This window comes from Alosa sapidissima, chromosome 16 (assembly GCF_018492685.1).
Source record: "Alosa sapidissima isolate fAloSap1 chromosome 16, fAloSap1.pri, whole genome shotgun sequence".
NCBI lineage: Eukaryota > Metazoa > Chordata > Actinopteri > Clupeiformes > Clupeidae > Alosa > Alosa sapidissima.
In genome coordinates, this window is record NC_055972.1 from 23,281,050 (window position 1) to 23,296,444 (window position 15,395).

General features: G+C 39.7%; 2 protein-coding genes across 2 annotated transcripts in view; both read right to left on the minus strand.

Annotated features, from left to right (window-relative positions):
* Positions 1-1,773, minus strand: part of smap1 (small ArfGAP 1) — an 89,060-nt gene extending 87,287 nt beyond the window's left edge. Inside the window, 1 exon segment of the mRNA XM_042066238.1 lies at positions 1,430-1,773. Within this exon segment, the coding sequence (XP_041922172.1) occupies positions 1,430-1,547 (118 nt within the window). The 5' untranslated portion in view covers positions 1,548-1,773.
* A 7,148-nt stretch (positions 1,774-8,921) lies between these two features.
* Positions 8,922-11,282, minus strand: tlx1 (T cell leukemia homeobox 1). Its single transcript, XM_042065095.1, has 3 exons — positions 10,808-11,282; positions 9,771-9,972; positions 8,922-9,132 (listed from the first exon to the last, which is right to left on the minus strand). Exons 1-3 carry the CDS (start codon positions 11,280-11,282, stop codon positions 8,922-8,924), a joined length of 888 nt encoding a protein of 295 aa, XP_041921029.1.
* Positions 11,283-15,395: the final 4,113 nt, after the last annotated feature.

A 15,395-nucleotide genomic window follows, 5' to 3' on the forward strand; every position in this document is an offset into this window, starting at 1 on the left:
CAAAACGACTCTGTTAATGTTGCATGGGTACATCCAATTCTGGTTCAATTGGGGACCACTTCCACAATGACTAGTCTGAAAACTCTGTTCTACCATGCACACACTAAAATATGTATGAGTATTTGTAATGCCACACACGAGAATCCAAACATTTAAGGCTAAGCAACAGATTGGATCATTAACAACAACAGTGTGAAGTAGACGAAGATATATTTTGCTTGTGATTAAACAGTTCCCTATTCTGGAGAAGTGTCCGTTTCATGGTTTACTTTCAATCTGTTGCTCATATAGACCCTTTCAAGAGAGTTCCATTATCAGCATCATAGTTGGCCCCACAAGACTTCCTTTTTAACATTCCATATGTTATCTTAATGCAGAGGAAGTAGATTGGGGCCCAAATAGAACGTTCAAGCATTGTTTTTGTTTTTATTGTTGAAAGGGTCTATGGACCCTTTCAAGAGAGTTCCATTATCAGCATCATAGTTGGCCCCACAAGACTTCCTTTTTAACATTCCATATGTTATCTTAATGCAGAGGAAGTAGATTGGGGCCCAAATAGAATGTTCAAGCATTGTTTTTGTTTTTATTGTTGAAAGGGTCTATACTGAAATTAGTAACGTGGAACTGGACCACAAATTGGTCAGTGGAGCCTGATAGACCGCTTTGGCTTCAGCATCCAGTCTAGGACGATAACACGTCATAAGAAAGGCACCTGCGTTGATGGACATCACGTTACGCGACTGTAAAACTGTCTTAAATGCACATACTCAGCTCTATGCAAGTGAAGGGCTGTCACTTTCTAATTTCACGTATTTCTTTAATGAGACAAATAACGTTAACGGTTATAAGACATCTACAAGAATAATTAGCTGTGCTAACGTAGCTACAAGTTGCTGAGGCAAATGTTAGATATTCATTCAATCTCTTACCGCTAGCTAACTCCTACGTGTCACACTCCGATTTTGTCGATCTTGGTCATTGAAGATAAGATACGAGATAGGAAGTGTCTTGGGTTACACATAGTTTCTTCATAGCCTATGTTTTCCGTCCATACATAAATAATGAACCAAGGACATGGCTTTCTAACGAGGTTCCACCTAAACTCCCGTTTTAGCTAGCTAGACAGCTAGCAGGAAAGATAGCATCCGAAGCTAACTAGCCAACGGGAGGCAGCAGTCCATGGATCTCTCTGAACAGCTAATAGTAAGCTAACTTAGCTGAACGGTTATGCTGTATTACCCATACCTGGCTGTCCACACCTCACGACCAGCTTGTCGCCTTTACTGGACAAATGGTTTTGCATTATACACAAGACAATACATTTCCGTGAATGTAATCAGCTATGTCATGTCCATGGGATGCCAGTCAGTGACTTCTACGGACACATTCACGAAGCATAAGCGGTGTTTCTGCCACAGCTTAACGTTACCTTTAGCCTCACAATCGGCGCAGTATTTGTTGTCGTCCTCCCTTAGCATTTTGGACAGTATGGCCTGATGCTGTTCATTGAGTTTCTGGGCCTTTTCTCTCTCCGATCGCGTCGTCATTTTTGCTCACTGTTTGTTTTACCGTTCTTTATGAAATCGCCAACTTTGCCCGTTTTGAATGTGGTTAACTTGTTCGCGTCAGATGGCAGACCATCCCCCGGGGTAACGCAGCATACACACAGCTGGGAAGGGAAAAGACTGGAGCGGAATATGGCAGAGAAATGTAAGCACCCGGAAGCGGAAGGTTTTTTTTGTAGATCGAAGTTAAATCTTGATTTTAAAGGTGATTTAATGTCGATTCTGGTGAGTTTTACAGCAGGAAAAGGCGCAAACATGTATGTTGCCATTGGTCACGAATTAAATATTCATATTGTATGTTTGTGTCAGTAGTAAAAGGTAAAGTTGTTTGCTTGTGTTTGACCCTGCATGCGTCAAATTACGTATAGTTTGACGCACACAACTCGTGTATCTGATGACGTTGATGATAGTGATTTGAATGAACAGTGAACATCCATGCAGGTTAGTCGATCTTACTGCTTTTATGTTTAGCTAGATATATAATCTACTTCAAATGTAGTGGGCATGCATATTTTTCTCCAATTATGCTTATAAAAGTGCAGCCTCATGAGTTCACCATAGCTCTATATATCTATAACTAATATTTGCTCATACTCAATTAGCTTAAAGGGTTAAACCAGTTTTGAAACAATGTTGTCCATAAATGTACAGGTGCTGCCTGGCCATAATTAGAATATCATGAAAAAGTTGATTTATTTCAGTAATTCCATTCAAAGAATGAAACGTGTATACATTCATTCCACACAGACTGATATATTTCAAGTGTTTATTTCTTTTTGATGATTGTAACTGACAACTAATGAAAACCTCAAAAAATTTGAATATTGTGAAAAGGTTCAATATTGAAGACACCTGGTGCCACACTCTAATCAGCTAATTAACTCAAAACACCTGCAAAGGCCTTTAAATGGTCTCTCAGTCTAGTTCTGTAAGCTACACAATCATGGGGAAGACTGCTGACTTGACAGTTGTCCAGAAGATGACCATTGACACTTTGCATAAGGAGGGCAGGACAAAGCTCTGTGTCCAAGCATATTAATAGAGAGGCGAAGAGAAGGAAAAGATGTGGTAGAAAAAAGTGTACAAGCAATTGGGATAACTGCACCCTGGAGAGGATTGTGAAACAAAACCCATTCAAAAATGTGGGGGAGATTCACAAAGAGTGGACTGCAGCTGGAGTCAGTGCTTCAAGAACCACCACGCACATGCAAGACATGGGTTTCAGCTGTCACATTCCTTGTGTCAAGCCACTCTTGAACAAGAGACAGCATCAGAAGTGTCTCGCCTGGGCTAAAGACAAAAAGGACTGAACTGCTGCTGAGTGGTCCAAAGTTATGTTCTCTGATGAAAGTAAATTTTGCATTTCCTTTGGAAATCAAGGTCCCAGAGTCTGGAGGAAGAGAGGAGAGGCACATAATCCACGTTGCTTGAAGTGCAGTGTGAAGTTTCCACAGTCAGTGATGGTTTGGGGTGCCATGTCATCTGCTGGTGTTGGTCCACTGTGTTTTCTGAGGTCCAAAGTCAACGCAGCCGTCTACCAGGAAGTTTTAGAGCACTTCATGCTTCCTGCTGCTGACCAACTTTATGGAGATGCAGATTTCATTTTCCAACAGCACTTAGCACCTGCACACAGTGCCAAAGCTACCAGTACCTGGTTTAAGGATCATGGTATCCCTGTTCTTAATTGGCCACCAGCAAACTTGCCTGACCTTAACCCCATAGAAAATCAATGGGTACTGTGAAGAGGAAGATGCGATACGCCAGACCCAACAATGCAGAAGAGCTGGAGGCCACTATCAGAGCAACCTGGGCTCTCATAACACCTGAGCAGTGCCACAGACTGATCGACTCTCATGCCACGCCGCATTGCAGTAATTCAGGCAAAAGGAGCCCCAACTAAGTATTGAGTATTGTACATGCTCATACGTTTCATGTTCATACAAATTATTTCATTTTTCAGTTGGCCTAAAAAAACTTTTTTTGTATTTGTCTTAAGTAATATTCTAATTTTCTGATACTGAATTTGGGATCTTCATTAGTTGTCAGTTATATAATCATCAAAATTAAAAGAAATAAACACCTGAAATATATCAGTCTGCAGTGTTTCCCAGAGAACTGAATTCCATTTGTGGTGGTTGGTTTGTAGAATTAACTTGAATGTAACAGTTTTTAACAAATTAGCACAGCCTGGTTATGATGCTAACCAGATTTAAGCACAATTTAGTACAACCTGGAAAATCATTGTGGTGGTCAATGTTGATATTGTGGTGCGCCGCCACAAATAAGTCAATGTATGGGTAACACTGAGTCTGTGTGTAAAGAATGAATGTAATATACAAGTTTCACTTTTTGAATGGAATTACTGACAAAAATCAACTTTTTGATATTCTAATTATATGACCACCTGTATATTGTTTTACTAGTTGTGGTGCAAACCATATAGGCAGTGCACCAGAAACTCACATGTTCACCAAAAACTTCCCAGCGTGCACCAGAAATGTTTTTTGCACATCTCCCTCACATTCAGAAAAATGCCTACAATCACTGTTTCAAATATATCCTAAACAAACAAGGAACTTCAAAAGCAGTTTTCTGTAGCAGTAGGAGGATGTTCTACTGCACGCCTTAGGGCATCAGGTAAAGCCCTCCTTACACCGACAGACTTTGGAAAGATTTGCAAAGCTTTGGAAAAGATTTTTGAAAGACTACAGTCTCAGACCCTCTCACATCTAAAAACAAGTAGTAGAGTTTTAAGTCACAGACTATGATTTGAGTGGAAAGCTCAGCTTCAGAACATGGAAGTCCTACCACATATTTGTTCCAACCATTCACTAAACCAGCTGATTCTACTACTTAACACTTAAGTCTCCAGCCAGATCAACTAATTAGTGAAATCACCTGTGTTAACATGGACAGGACTGGGTTTCCCACCTCTGACCAGCAAACATACAGGCGAGATTCAAAACCATGATGAAAGTATTTCGATACATACTATTTTGGTGACATAGTGAGTATATTTTTCCATTTGTTATTACCGCAAAAAAATTGTAAGACTACATCTGAAGTAGCCGAGATAAGTAAACAAAGACAGACACAAGTGACAAATATTTATTTTGTCTCATAAATACACTAATATAGAGGGAATGACTTTGGAGCAACGGCTCAAACTGTACATCATGGTGTGTCATTCGGATAGTTCAACAAAACTATTGTGCAAATTTGTAAAATCCACCACTGCATTCACGAGAGAGCATGATTTACGTGGACATAAAAAATGACGTTTGCCTAAAGAATAAGCACATTAATCAGCACCTATTGACACTCATGTTGTATGCTTATACCTATGGATTATACACAATTATCTGGGTGAGATACATTGCATCTCATCCAGAAATGTCTTCTAAGTGCATGACTGCACTTACAGGTTCGTTCATTATGATGTAAGTGGGTCAGCAATGCATTTGGGCTGCTAGAAGTCAATGCACCGGCCTTTTCTTTCCCAGTCTCCATAGCGCGTTGGCTCAGGTCCCCTTGGTCCTCCTTTCTCTTTAGTGTCAGGGTTCACGTCATCAGGGAATTCTGAATGGATACAGTATTTACATACATTCACTGGAAGTACTGCAGTAATACTGTGTTAAAGAGGCTGTTATGAGCAAAATTACTTTGTGTCGTGATGTAAAAAATCAAATGAATGATCATAAACTAGAACGTCATTAAACAATTTGTAAACCTCCTTTCAAGGGAGCTGATGGGAGCTTGGCTACTAGCTGTACAATTTAACAATGGTCTCTTCATGCAAGCATGCACCTGTAGGATGCTGCATAGACGTATAGGGCTGTCAGACATGATTAAAGGACAAGCATACACTAGCTAACTTACTTTCAAGAGGATCCTTTGTTTTCGTCTCACTCTCATCCATGTCAAAACGTCCCTGGGGTGTTTTGGCCTTTCTGAGTGGTTCCTTATCTTTACTCACTCCACCTGCTGTCCTGGAACAAGCTTTGGAAGGAAATGTTTATTTTTTTAATGACCACATAGGCATAAGTACGGGCTGCTATCTGCCTGTAAACCAGCCTATTACTATGGTATATAGCATACTATAAAGTTATACTATACAGTTAAATCTCAGTCTAAAATATAGTTTGCTATCGGTTGACTTTGGTGTGATAGACATTTCAAAATGTAGCCCACACTGGCAAATGGGAATGCACTCACACAAGGTAAAGTTAGGCTACGCAAAAGCTGGATAAAAATGACACGTTTGCTCACCTTTTAGGATGGGCTCTACAAGCAAGCCTTTACATAGTACGCGCCTGGTGGATGTGAACGCGTGCAATGTTATTACAGACATTTTGGCTATGTCAAGTTATTCCGTAGTTTCGACAGGAATCACCGAGGACCTCAAGCGTAGTTACACAAGTGTCATGTTTTGGCCATCTAAAATGACGTTTATGTTTTCAGCGTCATCACTAGGCGCCGTCACTCTCTCTTTACTCAAAAGTGCTGCAATGTCGCCCTCTAGGGACAGAATGCGTGTTAATACCTATTTTGTATAGTCTATGGTTAATACTATTGAATACAGTCACATTTGTACAGTATCTTATTGCGCTACATGGTATTAATTACAAATGTGCTAAAATGTTTGCTAGCATCATTCTTTCATTATATGTTGTTAGATTAAACTGCCACTTAATGTTGTTGTTTTTTAGCGTGTGCAGAACAGTATATCAGGGAAAGACAATGTGTAGGCCTGCGTGTGAAAATAAGCAAATGTTTTATTCATTGTTGCTATTTGTAATTCTATGCCTTGTTTGACAGATGTGTATATTGAATATATTTGGACAGATGTAAACACACAAGTAATGAGGCTTTTGTTGGTTGCTGTTGCTGCATGCTTACAACATATGAAGCACAAGAGAAACTGTCAAAAAAACTGGACAAATATTCACCAAATAGAAAATCATGTAATTTATTAAAAATGTGTTGTATAAAACCTACATGGGTTTTAATGAACATAACCAGAATATCTAAAAACATAAAAGTGGAAAAAATATGCATGCTGTACTTTGATTATGGACTTACATAAAGATGATGCCATTTCACATTTTTAAGAAAAGTACAACTCCTTTGTATATCCTCTTAAACTTTAGCATCAAATACAACTGTTTTGTTTGACGGCTATTTTCCGTTTTTGAAAAGAGCTTCCAAAGTATACTGTAAGGAACAGTTGATTGCAGAGTAAGCCTCTACTAAAATTTGAAGTATGTTATTGCTGTCTCTGAAGGCTGAATTTGAGCATACCACACTGAACTCATTGTACATTTTGCAGAGCTGAAAAAGTGCCTGGAAAAATTCAAACCTGATCAGTTTGGTTTGATGCCTCTTTTTTTTCCCCTTGCACAACCACATTTTGTGGTTATCCTTTCTAAACTGGTATGGAGACATCAAATGTGCTTCTGGCATTTTTCATCCTGAATTAGTGCTGGTGACAAGATGTGTCCTGTTATGACCACTGACTTACTTTTAAGTATTTGATACCGTGATGCGTAAGAAAACCATGTTATTTTCCATTACAGCTGGGGAAAAAATGGACAATTCTATTTGCAGCCTTTATGGAACCTGTTTGGCAAAACATTCATCCCCACTGTTGGCCATAGCTTCTTTTTATTATTGGATGTTTTGGCTGACTTCCAAATGGCAACTGACCGTGTTTACCAGACCTGTGTCAAATCAATGCAATGTCCAGTGGAACTGGTTTCTGTAAAGGCTGGGTAGCCTCTCTTCACAGAAATCTAAGCCTCAGTGAAACTATTTGGATTTGTAGGCGGTTGTGCGAGAAAGGGGTGTTGCTGGCATGGTGCATTGAAAATTATAATTTGAAAAAGTGATGATGAAATGGAACACCACATTCCTTTGCTTGCAGTGGGAGAGAGAGAGCGAAAGAGGTTCCTGCACAGTCTCAGAAACACTCCAACCCATCTGCCCAGGGTTAACCTTACAAACATAATGTAAGACACTCCCTCTAGAGCTGGGAGTCCATACATTTATCATGCAACCACTAATGTCACTCACTCTTTGGAGAATGTCATCCATCATACAGATGACTGGTATTCAGACATATTATCATATGTTGTTTACAATCCATATACAATATTTCACCAACAGATCTCACAACTCTAGTCTTTGCATACATGGTAATAAGTGCATTGGTATGGGAAGTATGTTACACAAAATACAAGAAGAACCTCAGTCATAAGTTATGAGTGCTGTATAAATCTATATTAATCTTCAAAATGCTTTTGAATCACAGGTGAACTTTAATGTAATGGTTGTTCAAAATGTGTGTGACGTTTTAAGTGCTTAATTAGCATAATATGAAGACACGAGATGAAGGCTTACAGGCTATGGAACTGCATCATGGATGACATTGAAAATATTGTTGTCATCCATTGCGCAATGCGACGGATTTGGCAACAGAAAACTCAGTAATCCTACAAGTCGTTCCATGAAATGTATAAATGTAGGCTATGTGTTTATGAAATGTAAACCTTTTTACTCCTTACTCCTATGCAGATGTGGGGAAAAAAACAGCTTAACAGTGGAAAGTAAATGGACGTCCCTTTAATATGCGCTTTGTTACTATTTAGTTTCTGAAAGAGTTCCGCCATTTCTTTTGCAATAATCCACTAAAGGAGCCTTCCGCGCCTATATCCAACAGTGAATTTCGTCTGCTCACTATTCTGGCGAAATTAAAAAATCGATCTGTATAAGTAGCCTTGCCTAAGTCTTCTATAAGCCCAGGCCTACTATAAGTCTGATTTATTGAATCTATCAAAAAACGCATATAACCTAAATGTAGGCCCTGCGAAACAGCACTAAGAAATTACTTTCGATCTCAGAGATTAATTTAAGAGATTAATTTTATTAATGCTTCTGAATGCGAGCTCAGACAATTATATTACAAATTAATTAATTTATATAGGCCTAGTGCAAAAAAACCTACATTTTTTTTAGACCTGCACTATTGTCAATCATATAGACTCAGCAAAGCTAGCTGTGAATCCGGATTTGAAGCAGTACAGTGGCCTGTCTAATTTGACCCCCAAAATAAATGTCTTCTGGCTCTAAAATTGTTTTCTATTCATTTGCATTTAAAAAAATATAGCCCATTCCTCTAGGTTTTATGCCTGCGACCTAAATGCAGTATTGAAATTCAAATTAGTAGGCCTACGTAGACAACTGAATAAATATAACGGGATGAGGGAGAAACAAATAAACCGTTGCCTCAGAGATAACCATTTCTTGTTTTGTAAATTATCCTTGTCCATTGTGAGAAAAGTGAGCAAACATCCACAGTTATTCGCAGGTTGATACGCTGCTCATTTTAGCAGTGTTCTCAGTCCAAGGCTGGAGGTTCTGAAGTGCAAATAGGGAGCTGTTGTGTAGGCAGATAGGGTCCGGGGTGGCCGGCTGGTTTATAGTCTTTTGGAAGGCTTCTTGTTGGAGCTGCATTAGAATTCGGTTCGCCTGCTGCCGTTCAGCCTCCCTCTCCTCCGCTGTCTGCCGCCTTGACGTGAAAAAAATCAAGTTACGAGTTTTGGGTTATATAGACAAAGGTATGGTAGGATATGGTTCCTATCAGAACTCCTTAGTAGACTGCATTTGCAGGACTGAGGCAATATCGTGTGTAGACCTATAGCATTAATAATAGGTTTGCTATATGTGAAAATGGCACCGACTTCAGCCATAGAGAGTTTTGAGCATTTTGAGCCTATGGAAAACATTGTGGGCCTATAGGCTAGATAACAGCAAACAGATTGTCTTAAGCATTGGCCAGAGAAATCAATCACTAAGTGTGCCAACTACAGCACGAACAAGTTCAAGTTCTTCCTTGTGTAAACTTCGACATATTTCTCATATACAATGCAAATGCGTAGCCCACTTTTATTTCTTGCATATTACGAGATAAGTCATAATTTGGCAAAGGCCAGTACTGCGAAAACTTTAATTGGATATATGAAAAGTTTATCATATGCATTTATCTGAAATAGCCTTTTTATAACATTTATTCGCTGTAAACAAAATGCAATAATTTCCCACTCGAGTTCCCAAAATGAAAAAAACATTTATTTTTTATTTTTTATTTTTTTTATTGTAGAAGCCTACAACATATAGCCTATTAATAGCCTGTTAAGGCCTACCCACCTCCATTTTGTTCTTCTGTTCTGGAACCATGTTTTGACTTGTGCATCAGTCATTTTGAGTGCCTTGGCCAGGGCTGCTCTCTCCGCGGAAGCCAAGTACTTCTGTCGGTGAAAGCGCTTCTCTAGCTCGCAGATCTGCAGTCGAGTGAAGGACGTTCTGGGCTTTTTCTTCTTCGGCGGAGTCCGATTCTGGTACGGGTGACCTATACGGCGTGTTACAGTGAACGGTGAGAGGGCCACTAGATCGGGAGATAGGGGCAAAAGCAGGCGGTAAAATCAGCAGGGACAACAGCAGAGCAGAATCATTGGGGAGGGGAAAGCACGGTTAAGGCAAGCCTGCAGGTAGAATACGATACGGGGATCAGGTGGAAAGAACTAACATTTAAGAACTTAGTCAAGGCACTTGAGAGGCGAACAGATAGATAGCAGCTTTTTTGCAAAGCAAGTAGGCCTTAAGCAGAAGAACAGTCAGTCAAGGACCACAGAATTCTCAAACTTGACAGTTTGTTTTACTTAGCCTTGTTGCCTGTAACTTTAAAGAAAACTAATTACAATGACCGGTTTACCTCCACTTTCCAGTTAATAAATGAATAAATCGACAAATAGGACAATCTAAGATAGTGGATGTGATTTGTAGCAATACGTGGATCAGAATTCTGTGCATAGGCCTGCCGTGGACTAGCCTACAAAATATAGGCTACAGCGGCGGTAGGCCTATTCTTAGCACACATAAAATTATATGTGAATGAAACACTGTGCCCAGATCAATACATTAATAACAAAGTGCACGTTACATATTTATTCCATATATAACCTGATAGGCCTATCTGAGTTGTTCATAAATGCAGGATATTGTGTAGGCCCATACTGAAAGAATTCGTAACAAGCGTAATGCTTAATATTTGCTTACTTGCCTTTTGGCTTTCGAGAAGGCAACAAACATAACCAAAACATCCCATGTAAAGAAACGTCTTAGAGCGCACGAAAGGCTCCTTCTCCAGAAAGTGGTGAAAAGATGATGCATTACTTTAATCCTACCTGTAGTAAATCTGTCTTTGGTATATCTTCTATTGCTCTCCATCCAGGGAAACGTTAATCCCGTGAGGTTGTTAATGGTAGCCATGTTTGCCATACTTGGCACCGAAGCTCCGCTGGTGGTTATTGAAGAGTGCATGCTGCTAAGCGGTCGGTGCGCGGGCACACGGATAACCCCCGACGAATTAAGACCATTCCCGTTGACGCTCATGCCCATGTTCATGTTATAAGTGCTGTTCAGCGAGCCCATGCTGCAAGCTGCGTTGCCGTTGTATCCACCAGTGTTGTTGCCGTTGTAGTTGCCGGTCATGGTGTTGTAAGCGGTGCTGACGATACTTCCCAATCCGTAGTCCAGGTCCTGCATCCTCGGGTTGGAGATCATGCAACTCCCCTGATCCGCATTGTTGAGTATCTGGTCGATCCCGAAACTAATGGTGTCAACATGAGTTTGGTGGAGATGCCCTCCTATATGTTCCATGGTGTAGTCGAAGGAACCCTCCTCGGAATGTGTCTCCCACCTTGCACGCGTTATCTTATGGCTTTTAAAGTCCGCTGACTCTTCCTTCCGCCGTTATCTAATAGGTGTGAGCTCATGTGTGCGGGAGAGTATGGTTAAACTACACTCGATTGTCTTGTTTTTCACCCCTCCCTTTTTTTGGACAAGAGAAGCTGCCGGCTTGAGCTAGGAGGACATAAATCAAAATGCCAAATAGGCAGGGTAAGATTAAGACTCCAATTTTAGGCTTCGGGACCCAATTGGCTGCTGAAATCACGACGAGCTCATTTTGTCGAACTGGTGATGAGAGGTCTGGGACTTCCTTTGAATACGAATATGCTTACTTTATCAAAGCCAAAATAAGGTCTCTAAGATATGGTCAACGTTCATAAATGAATTAATTCATAATGGAAAAATACTGACACCATCCTGAAAAACAGGCAATTTCATCCAAAGTGTGTAGGCCGATATTACATTTATTTGTAACATTTATATTTGCATGTTTGTTATATGAATACAATAAATACTGGGACCAAATTAGGCCTATATTTGGCCTAATGATCCTTAATGAATACGCTTCGAAATGAGCGAGTTAGGGCATGTAAATAGGCTAGCAGATGCTTCTGATCGATTTTTAAATAGTTGCAATTAAGATCACAGTAAACTGTACTGATCTAATCTGAAAACCTGTATTACGGATTAAAGGCCTCTCTTTCTTTCTGTTTTACCTCTGTGCTTAACCAAAAATACGTCGCTGAGGCTTTCCATTAAATCAGACTGAGGTCAAGTGGTCTGATCCACGCCGAGGAACGTGTCCATCACTCAAAATACCTAGGAAGATTTGAAGACGCTGCAGTCCTGCCCTCCGTCCCTCTCCCATAGTTTTACTGACATTGACGTTTTGGGATATTTGGAAGCCTCTGGTTAGTGTTAGGCTACTGCTTGCCCCCTAAACTCGCTGACATAGGCTGCGTAAGAACGACATTGCCCACTCCCGATCAGTAAAAAATGTCGGTCGGATTTACTGATGCTCAGACCACAACACATTTACAAAAAGCAAATCTTATAACTGAAACTCTTCATTTCCAAGCGAGGTGTGACGAGTGGTTCTGAGTTAAGGATATGATTCCGATCTGGGTCCCCATTTTCGGTGGATATGAACTCTATTTAGTTGAAGATTTACTTGCAAGCAACTTCTATAGCCTATTTTTTTAGCAGACTAATTCAAATAAAATAAGCTACCCATCTGACTACTCCTAAGTGTTTTACCGATGCAATTATAATTGCGAAATAAATTGTAGCCTATTTTATTTGGAGATCACAGTTGGAAGTCTCAATCATATCTCATCCATTTGGACAGCTGCTTTATTAAACCGTCAATGCGTTCATAATGAAACGTGTGTCGATTAATACTCCGGATTTTATAACTCTCACATTACATTTGAGTGCATTTCATTTTCAGGTTTTAATTTGCCATATGTATAATTAACGTGCTTCAAAGTGTGACACATCTTATTTCTAAAATGCATGTAATATATTTGACAGTGTAAATTGTTTAGCCTACACTTCAACCAATAGAATAATTGGAAGAACTGAATATAGCATGTTTATTCAATAGCCAATAAAACGTTATAATTCTAAACATGTAATTAAGTAAGAAGAGAGAAATGGAGAGTCCGATAATAAGGCGTTTAGTGCATTGATTTTTCCCATGTTAAAACCTCTGGGACGTGATTATTTAAATAGGGTGCATTAGAGTATTAATATTTCATGAGTCCTCAGATCCATATAGGCAAAGTAACCGACATTAAAGATTAAAGAAAACCTTTGGCACAATATTAGTATCATGACAATGACAACGTAGGCTATGCGAAACAGGCTAAAATCCCGTTTGCAAAATTACAGCATCAAATAATTAAAAAGTACGAACCTGAACGCAGTTCTTGCAGTTAATGAACCATCAATAAGTTATTATTATACTTCATTTTTTAAATAAATATCCTGGCAATTGTATTCATATGATCCCTGATTTATGTAAAGGTTATGTGTAAGTTAATGTAATTAGATGTACATAGATGGCTGTGTAATGGAATGTGTAGTACCGTGTCTAATTATAATTTCCCATCGCGTTATTACGCATTTTGTCCGGAGGGTGTAGATTTGAGGACACCAGGCACCTAGTAGGCTTTGTGATGTGTAGATGTGAGCGAGAGTGCAGTAGGCTATCTAAGGGCGCTGATATCCTTAAGGGCACTCGGAGCATGGTCAGTGTCAGCTGGTCCTACTCAGTTATTGAGTGACCATCTTCTGCCCCTCTGGTGCACCAATGCTGTTCCAAGCGTTTAGACTTTTATCCTGCCTTGTGAATACTGTCATGTGGCGTTACTTGTGTTGAGTAAAAGTAATAGCGCACATATAGAGGGCTTAACATATGGGCTTTTATTGAATGCAGGCTATATTACATTCAGTGTGCTGCGTATCATAGTTTTGGTATTTGCTGATATATTAGACTGTTGGATGTTTTTGTTGTTGTTGTTGTTGTTGTTTTTTATTGTAAGAGTGTTTCCTGATATTTTCAGTGAATAGGGTCTATATAGAATTTGTAGTTGAACGTTTTACCTGAGCATTGCATGTCATTTGACACCGGCAACGCTTAGGCGCCAAAGTCCTCCCCAGTTCCCTCCTCAGCGCGCAAAGTCAAAACCGCAAACAGCCGTCTTTCCATCGTGGGACATAACCATTCTTCATTTAAATGCTATCTTAAGTATTTGTCACGACCGGGTCATTAGAATTAATTAGAAATTTCGCCAAGGGCGATATATGGCAGAAAACGTGATGAAAACAATGTAGGCCTTTTATAACCTCAATAACACGAAAGGACATGTTTTATCGAGATGCTATGAGAAGTGTCATCAAAATGTAAACAGGTCGAAAGCCAAATTAATGTCAGCGCCTACGTGCACCTATCCGGATTTCCTCTTGTGGGCAAAGTCAAAGTGAGTGTTAGTACATGTGAGTGCCAAGCAAAACTGAGATTCACTCAACCTGAGTCACGTAGCCTAGGCACTTTATCTGTCCATTTACTGCCACTGGTTTAAGCTGGTTTAAGCTTTTGGATATGTACATAATTGGCCTTATTGAAAGCCAATAATTATTCTATTCTAGCAACAGGCCTCTTTAACCAACAAAAACGTTTAATGTTTTCTGTTGTCAGTCTATCCTTATGATATAAGATCTTACATTTGGCAAGTGTTTTTGTACAGTTAAATGTGAAGTGAAATTAGAAATGTGAAGGAGGTCGCCGAAAAATCGGGCTGAGAAAGTGTGCTCGGAGATGATCTCATGTTGACTTCTAATAAGCTGATGGTTTGGTGTTGCAGCCTATATTAAGCTGTTCTTGAACACCTACCCAAATCGATTTGATGCGTGTTTATTAGCTCAGCGCCCACTCTGACATTGTGATTAATGCCAGTCTTTTGTCCGTGGATGGGGCGACAGCGACACAATCCGAAGAGGAATTAGGTCTAAACGTCCTAGTGGTGCTCACAAAAAGCCACATTCGATAATAAGAATAGTTATTTATAATAATAATAATAATAATAATAATAATAATATTAATATTATTGTCGTCATTATTATTATTATTAGGCCTATCATCATCCTCCTCATCATCAGTAGCCAGTATGACACTTTTCAGTCCAATAGGTAAATTGTCACCCTGTTTGTTTTGAGATATAGGAAATGACGATCACTGCAGGGATGAGCGCAGATCAAACGACAATGAAAAAAGGCATCTCTGCGAAGGATCCATTTCCTGCTAGATAGCCTCCCGTTCTAAAGAAAAACAAGTGTGCATTGTGGTTCACACTACTCAAGCCAAAGCGATCCATCAAGCTTATCTTGGTTTGTTGTCACATCTATTCTATAGCATGGAATGGTGAAGACAAAATAATAACCGGTGTTAGGTGTATTGTATGAACGTTCCCACATAGTTCCAAAGTTGCAGGCTATCTGCCAAGTCTGCAAGTCATGTGATTTTTGGATGGCGCCTGCACCACAATCTACAATAACGCGAGACTGCTCATCACAGCGCTA

What these genes read in the sequence shown, in the direction of transcription:
- tlx1 (XM_042065095.1), bottom strand. Translation starts at nt 11,282, where the DNA reads ATGGAACATATAGGAGGGCATCTCCACCAAACTCATGTTGACACCATT. An exon ending in CAAAGACAGATTTACTACAG is followed by an intron (nt 9,973 to 10,807) that starts GTAGGATTAAAG and finishes CACGCCGTATAG; the next exon opens with GTCACCCGTACCAGAATCGG. An exon ending in AACAGAAGAACAAAATGGAG is followed by an intron (nt 9,133 to 9,770) that starts GTGGGTAGGCCT and finishes TTTCACGTCAAG; the next exon opens with GCGGCAGACAGCGGAGGAGA.